The following is an 8866-nucleotide window of genomic DNA, read 5'->3' as shown; positions in this document are numbered from 1 at the left end:
AAAAATAAATAAATAATAAAAATAAATTAGGTGAAGAGTTGATTTGCATTGTGATTTTTCTTATAAGCAAGAAAATAAAAAAAACAAAAAAATTCTGAACATGCAATACCTACCTCCAACTTTGTGGGGACTTTACTTAAAATCATATAAATTATTAAATCTATATGAGTGATGATCAGAGATTCCTTGTAAAAATAAAACAAAATGATCTCTTAAGGGTGTAAGTTAGCTGAGCCGGCTCAAGCTTGACTGATTAACGAGGTCACGAGTCAAGCATATCGTATCACGAGCTCGAGCTCGAGCTTGAGCATGTTAACACACGGCTCGTTGGCTCGCAAGTCTGTTGTTGGTACCGTAAGCAGAGCTAAAGCTCGTCAATTGAGCTCGAGCTTGTAGACTTGTAGTTTGACAACAGGCCGAGCTTGAGTTAAGCATGACTCGAGCTAGGCTCAACTGATTTACATCCCTATGCTCTCTACTCTGAGAGGTTAGAAATTGAGTAGCCTGGCAAGTAAGGAATACAGACCAACCAGATTTACTCGTCAACATTCAAATGCTTTCACTTCCCGTGGCAAATCACATGTAATCGTCATGTTTGTAGCCTAATTGAGAGTTACAATATAGAGAGTATTAGGAGTTTAAAATGGCATAAAATTAAAATTTTCATCATTAAAAAAACAAAGCAACTCAAAAGAAAGGAATTCATATTAATAAATTTAAAAAATATTTTTTTAATGCATAACTCTTGGACAATCCTCTAACCTATCTTTCTTCTGATTAGGCTTTATATGCCAAACTAGTTATGTTTTTTTCAATTACAAAAGAAGTTACAGAAAGAGATTAACATGAAACTCATGCTCCATGCATCATTAGAAGTCTTTTCAGGAGGCAGGTAAAGGATTTTTCTACCCTGGACAATTGTGATATTTATATCGCTAATCATTGTGCCAACCGAAGTCGACAAGACAGTATCGATCAAAGGTATGTTAGGTTTTGTTGACGGTAATCATCACAGAGACATTGATACATGCATATAAACTAATTGAGTATTTTCATTTAGAAAAGAACATTGATACATGCATTAGCATATATAGAATTTCTTATGAAAGTACGAAAAACCAACATATTATAATATTTCTTACAGAGATATGAAAGCTCAGCACGTATATTGATTTTTTTTTTCCTTAGATTGTTGTAGTTTGGAAATGTGATTATTCCTGAGTTATCTTTAGATAACTCATTATGTTGTTTTAATATTATTTTTAGGTTTTAAACGTTTCAACAAGATGAATAGAAGATGAACACAAATATCTTTAAACAATTTTCGGAACACAACATTGTGGGAGAAGCACAAGTCCAGCTATAGTGCAACTGACAAAGCCCATTTGAATTTTCTATTTTCATTAGAAATGTAAATGCATAGAAATTGAGCGATGTGTTTCAAAATGCCCAAAATTTTTTTTATCACCAGCGGCCACCATCTCACTTTGATGGCTTAACATATACTTGAAGCACCTTGGGATCAATTAAGTTTGTATTATCATAGTAAACAGAAATTATCTAAAAGGGAATTTACATAAATACCACATAATTCTTATATATTTAGACATTAAATACCTAAACTTCAATACTCAAGTATATCGCACTTGGATCTTTGAATCCCATATAAAAAATATCATTACTTTTAATTTTTTAAAGGTAAAATATATTCTTTCATGCTTATGTTTTAATATGATTGAGTCAAAAAGTGTTATAATATAAGTAAATTTCAAAGTTCATGTATTACATATATAAATAGATAAAAATTGTGTTGTATGCATGTAAAATTGCAAATCCCCCTTGATCCATGTAAAAAAAAGGAAGATTTACATCTTTATCATGCAATTCCTAGGTATTTCAATATCTAACACCTAAAGTTTGATTTTTATATTTATACCACTTTATCTAAGCATGAAAAAGTGTATTTCACAATTTAAAAGTTAATAACAGTGATATTTTTTTATGCCATATAAAATATTGAAGCACTATAGAAGTCAAAATCAAAGCCTAGGTGTTAGAAATGTAAAATACACAATAATTGTGTGGTATGCATGCAAATTCCCCAATAAAACATCTTCTACATTTATTTGCAATTCACCAAAATACAAAAAGGATCATAATGAAGTGAATGGAATATGCTCCAAGTTAGATGCAGTATTTATACTCCATACTCCAAAGCAGATTATCAACCAGATTATCAACCAAAAAAAAAAAACATACTTTGATTATGGATATTAAAATTCAATTATAACAAAAATGGGTACTTCAGGCTTGAATTTCATACAGTAATGAAATTCAGTAGCATCATCCTGAAGCATATAACTGGTACAAGACGTTTGGGAGCAAAGAAATGAGAACTTTCAGCAGATTAAAAGTTATAATCATTGCAGAATTAAATAAAAACAAAATGATTATTTTCAAAATTGCACTGTAAATTCAGCCTCAACATGAATAATAGAACTCACTTGCCAACAAATTCCTTCACGTTCTCTAACCATGTCAGATATTCCCTTTCATCCTTATGCATCATGTATTCATGTAAGAAATCGCGGAGAGAACTGTCAAAACCTCTTAATTTCAGATATTTGTGGAAAGCCTTTTGCAAACTTTCATCCAATTCCCTGCAACAACATAGTTAAAATAAATTTGTTAAATTTGTGTATGGGAAAGAATAAGTTAAAATCAAAGATAAGTACTGAGGTTTAAAAGAAAAAGACAGACAAAATGGGATTTTTTTCGTTCATCTGATATGAAATCGTAAACTATATAACAAATTTCCTTCTGAAGCTTGATATACACAAAAACCTCTGTGAATATTCTATGCAATTATTCTGAAAATATTTATAATTTATTCTCAGATTTTTATCGAAGTGGTTAATAAACTTTAGGCACCACTTCTAAGACTGTGCAGCCATGCTTTGTAGCAAAGAGACTATTTATAGAAAAAAAAAAACTTTACACCAAGCACACAAACAAACACAGCAAAGTAAGAAAACTCACGAAAAATCAGGTCCTTGGTAAGCTCCCTGGCCATCAGAATCATGGCTACTTTTCATTGTCATGCTTTCAATTTCAAGATCAGAAGAATTAATATTGCAACCAATTTCCAAGACAGGGCCCTCCCCTTTGTCTATAGTTACCAGCAGAGAAATATTTGGGGAAACAGCACTGTCCTGATCAACCTCACTAGCATCATCATCATCCTTGCTCATCTCTTCCCCATCAAAATTCATATATACTGTAGCTTGGATGTTCTCGCCAGCAAATTCACGCTTAAGAATGATAGTTTGATCGCCAGAATTATCAATGATTTCAAAGGGAAAATCTTTTGGAGCATCAATTTCCTGCAATTTTCAAGTTGAGCAATATGTATGTATGTATGTACTCAAATGGAAAATTCTGAGGAATTACTCGTGTCTAAAAAGCATTGCTCAGTAGAAAATGGTTAATAATAATACCATCCAATACTACCGGAATTGGAGGGACCCAAATATGTGAAGAAGGACCTTGATACAATTTCACCAAGAAACATCTTTAATTCAGGAAGAAATACATCACAGCATTCAATTATGAAACAACACCATTTATTCTAACCATTTAGTCTCAACTTTATTAATGATTTTTTATTGTCCATTCAACTTGTGGAGTGCCACATGAGATGTAACTCTATTCTACTTTTTTTTTTTTTTTTTTTTTTTTTTGCATAATTTATGTCAATTTTACCTTTGAGCTAACCTCCTCAATCCTTTAGCATTAACTTCATGCAACTTTTCTATTGGTACACTTGTATCGCTCATTGCATGAGCCCGGACTACTTAAGTCTACTTGAAATATCTTATCTTCAATATATACTACTCTCACCGTCCAACTAAAATAATCACTCTCCGTTCTATTCTAGTTAGTCGTTAGTTATGTCAAACATGCGGATAATAGAACTAGTGAACATCTTCCCATTCTACAGCCCCTAACTCGATTTAGACTCTTAAGATAAGCAAATCTATGATTTACATACTTTTTTTTACTCCATCAAAAAACAAAAGAAATCAATGAGAATATATAGTAAATTTTAAATGAGAAATAATAAGATGTGAAAGAAAAAGAGGACAAATTTTTTTTTTTTTTCATAGTTAAAATAACAAATTTCAGTCAGTGCAACATAGCAGTTATTAACTGCTCGTTGAAAGTCCCATTCTTATGAGAACCGATCTTAGCCCAACCCATCAATCTGAGTCATACCTTAATTGACATGGCCTTCGAGGCATCCTAGAGTTAGCCTAACATATTTGGATGAAAAGTGAAAGGCCTGGCAAGCTGTTTTGCATCCCCAAAAGCTAAACCATATTGACCCCAGCAAAGTCTAAATTAAAATAGAAGAACCCAACAATATTCAACTTTAGACCAGAGTGTCACAAAATCCTTTCATTTTCATAAATTTAGGCTTGATTACTTGATTAAAATTACAACTATGAATTAAGTTAAGTTAATAATATGAACGCTACTTAGCCTAGTTCAATTTTTTGGCTTCACCTAGAATAAGACTTGAACCATTTAAGACATCTACACCACTTATAAAGGCACTCCCTAAAGCATACCTCACAACTCATGAGATTTTCTACTCAGAGCAATCGCCGCATCCAAAAGCAGTCATGCACAAAGTCCCGGCAACATGCATTCTTCCCCTTTCACTTAGAGCACAAGTCTAAACTGTTGTTACATACACACTTCCTCCTTATCTAGCTTGCTTCTACAAGGGTATGTGGGTGCCTCGTGCTCTGCACAGCACACAGTGTTCAACTCATTGTTGCCTTCAACCACACTTCTCGCATGTGCCTCCAAATGCTCAATACACAACGTTGCACACATAGCTACACCTCATTACAATCTCTTTACCCTCTCATTGTACATGAAACCATCTATCTCCCTCATCGAGCACATGTGAATGCAGCTATCAAACTTCATCGTTGATCTACATCTGCATCTAATTACTAAAGAGTCATCATCAGCCATGTGTGAGATTCCTATCAACATCCTCACACCCAAGCTTAACCACCCTAGCACTTCTAACCTTATAGTTGAAAACCTATATGAGGTGAAATTCTCCAAACCCTTGGATTCTAAAATCAGCTTCACTGATACTCCTTCCAAATCACATATCATCATTCAAACTCGATCATCAGTTTTTAAAATTCAATTTGAATCTTATAAAATAATATTTTATGTTTCGCACAAATAATTTCATCATAAAGCATTTTTCAAATTCATGCCACCATTTTCTATATTACTATTATATTTTGATATAATTATTTAAATATTTAAAAGGTCATCAAAAATACAAATTCGTGCATTTTTTGCTCTAAAAATTTAGGTAATGCACCCCATGATTCCGTCTCCCACAAGCATTTTAAGTATATTTAAAATCACCCCATTCTTGCATATTTTGCATGTTTCAAATTATTAAACCCATAAATTATCATGTAGTGCATCATTAAGCATTCTCACACATTCTACGCATCTTGAAAATTCAAAACAATTTTCAGCTGATGTTCGCACACCACCCAATTCTTACATGTGTTGATACAGACCCATGACTTGACATGGTCGCCCAAACACATGGTCATTACATGATCTTTCGTGGCAAGAATAAGTATCACCCCTTGTACCTGGCACCATATGCACCATATGATCTCAAAAAGGGTAGTCTACCCTCTAGTTGATCAAACATGCGAAGTCAATAAATAGGTTACCATGACCCAATCATTTCACTTGTCATTTGCATCACAAATGATATCATGGCTTTGTATAGCATGCAACCACACGTTCATATTGAATATTATACACCCATCATGAGCACTATCCTTGCATCTAGACATTCATAAGTTATTCGCTCATGGCACGCATATTGCTATTACACTACATATGCACCTTCATAACTTGGACAATCTTGAACAAATTCTGGGGCTGCTCTTTGCAACTCATGCGATGCATGTCACAATCCGGTAGGAAAATTTAAGCATTAATTGTCAAATTCATTTATCATTGAATGACCATAATAAAAATCAAAGATAGAAGTTGGAATTTTAATTAAATTTATCTGCATTTTACTTTGTTTTATGTATGCATGTATGACAACAATCATCTAGCATTATGGAATACCTAAATTTGCAGCAAAACTAGACACATTGATTCATGCATGATTGAAGAATAGGTTTCAAATCATGAATTGATTTTTGTACCTTGCGAGAGCAATCCCCTTAGGTAACTCTCAGAACTGTTCCAAAGCTTTATGTAAAATGTCATGTATTCATTTACCATAGTTAGTAGATGATCCAAAGCACAATCCTCAAATCATAATTTAACCTTTATATTTGTGTATGGTGTTCAAACTTTCCACTTTCAATCTACATCTATAAAGAGAATAATACTGATGCAACACAAGTCAAAATAAGCACCACAAGAGCCCGTATAAATATGGTCCCACAACTTATTCCACAAAAGCAAGGTTGTGAAAATCTTATCGACCATTGAACTAGAAGAATGAGGGGTACAAAGTTCAAAGGTTGAACCAAATAACATAATAAATATTAAAATTATTTTAAGCTGATTTAAATGATTTGATAATGTACATATGTGATAAATATGTGAAAAAATAAACAAAGCTTGAACATAATATCTTTAATAATTATAAATTTAAAATTTGACATAAAACTCTTAAGATATAATGTCTATGTATTATAAATAGATTAAATTATATTTATATACATTAAATATATTTTAAAATAAAAAAAATGTAATATTGATATCTAAACAAAAATTAATTTACAGTAAGAATATAAGTTTATATTAATAGTAGAATTTATACTAAATAATAAGAATATAAATGTTAAAATTTTATCATAATATTCTTACATTTTGTAGCACAATCAATATTATCAAAGCCCAAGTCTCACAATTCAATTCTTCCTTTTCGTAGTCTAATTCATATTTCAATACTCATAATTTTTTAGTCCTCCATCATGAAAAATACTTATCGTTTCATTAGTCATTAAAAATAAAAGTTTTGTAGTTTGAGCTCCTAAGTCACCTGAGTGGTAGACCTGGTATGAATTAAATTGATTAAACTCATATTAATTAAATTTAAGATTTCTTTTAATTCATAATTATAAGTTAAGCATAATATAATTTATAAAACTAAATCTTATATGAAATATTTTAACCGTTTAATTGAGAAAGGTGAATAAAAAGGTCAATTTGAGCAACAATTTTCACCAATTGGAGGCAAAAATGATCCTTAAGGCTACCCTAAGGCCTCACCGGTTGTATGACCACTTCATGGTTGAACTAGTTGGTCTGTTCAGTCCAGTTTTTAAGACTTCGCACAAAGTTCAAACATAAGAAAACTCCAAGTTGATTCCCAGTAATCTGAGGCCAAATGTGCCAAGAATTTGTAAGCTCTTTGCAATACCATAAAGAAAGGACAGCCAAGCAATCAGTAACATAACTCGTATTAAGAAAGAAGGAACAGAACATGCAATGTTTCGTTTTTGAAGAGGCACATGACATTTTGAATCAAACAAAACCAAAACCAAAGCATACCGTTTTATGAACATAAATTTCGAAGAGAAGATTCACATTCAAGATATTTAACGAAAGAACGTAAATAAAAAGATGAGTCCAGATGAAAAATCCATTTCTAACCCAATCCAGATCCCAGCAAAACCCAGAAAAGTCGATAAATCAACAGCAATCATAGTAAAGATGGCCTTCTGTGAAACTTACCCGACCGTTCTCTTCGGTTTCCTGGGCACATTCGATCTCGGACTGGAGAACTTTATCAAGATTCTCATCAGCGTCAACCTTAGTTGAAGCGAAACGGAGAGAGAACAGGGCTGGAAGCTTCCTGATTGTACGGCTGCTAATCAGAAATTTCCGGGTCAGAAGAGGAGAGGGGGAAGAAGAAACCGTGGAACAGTAGAGCAGCGCAGGCGGGCGCCGAACAAATATAGCAGAGGAGATTGGAAGGCGGGCGGTTCTGCGAAGTAGGGAGCTGGCAATGGATGAAGCCATTCCACCGCAGAGAAGTTGAATGTGGTCGTATATCTTACGAAGAGAACACTGAGACACGATATCAGGGGATTCGATCCCTTGTCTAAGCGAAGCTCTCCCCTAGGGTTTAAGAAGAGGAAGAAAGGAAATGGTTGCTGGCGACCGGCAGTAGGCAGGGTTTAAGAGGTGAAATAATTAAATGGGCTTCATACTATGCAAATTTATGGTCAATATAATTATCTCAAATATATCAAAATCATCTAAATTTTATCTTATTTATAGCATAAAATGATTAAATATTTTTGAACCAAATAATAGAGTAATTGGTCATTTCCTTCTTTTATGATTAAACGAACAAGTAAAAAGAATGTGAAATGTTAATAAGAGGAATAAATATGTTATCTATAGAAATGCATGAGTTCAAAAGAATTGGAGATGTTGAAATAGACTCCAAAAACTTTTCAAAAGTGTCTAATGAATATAAACCCTAAGTCTGAGAAAGTTATTTTTGAGTAATTACAATATTTTTTCAATTTTAAGGGTCCACAAAATTAGTTATGAAATCATTGACAAAAATTTATAGTGATAGAGTAAGATATCAATGCCTTAGCATTGATAAAGTTCCCGCATAGACATAGATATAAGTGATTGAAGAGAACGTAGTTTTATGTGAAAAAATCACAAGGAAATTTTTATGTGAAAAACCACAAAGTTTTGTCTTTAAAATTATAAAGATTTATTTCTCTTTCTATGTAGAGAACATATGATTATAAAATTTTGACGA

General features: G+C 32.6%; 1 protein-coding gene across 1 annotated transcript; it reads right to left on the bottom strand.

The window, feature by feature from the left end:
- Positions 1–574: 574 nt before the first annotated feature.
- On the bottom strand, positions 575–8265 carry LOC110021722 (uncharacterized protein At2g39795, mitochondrial-like). Its single transcript, XM_020720332.1, has 4 exons — positions 7816–8265; positions 3040–3383; positions 2505–2660; positions 575–602 (listed from the first exon to the last, which is right to left on the bottom strand). Exons 1-4 carry the CDS (start codon positions 8101–8103, stop codon positions 590–592), a joined length of 801 nt encoding a protein of 266 aa, XP_020575991.1. The 5' UTR covers positions 8104–8265; the 3' UTR covers positions 575–589.
- Positions 8266–8866: the final 601 nt, after the last annotated feature.

Source organism: Phalaenopsis equestris, unplaced genomic scaffold, assembly GCF_001263595.1.
Source record: "Phalaenopsis equestris unplaced genomic scaffold, ASM126359v1 Scaffold000140, whole genome shotgun sequence".
NCBI classification, from domain to species: Eukaryota; Viridiplantae; Streptophyta; class Magnoliopsida; order Asparagales; family Orchidaceae; genus Phalaenopsis; species Phalaenopsis equestris.
This window is presented reverse-complemented; position numbering and strand designations above follow the sequence as displayed.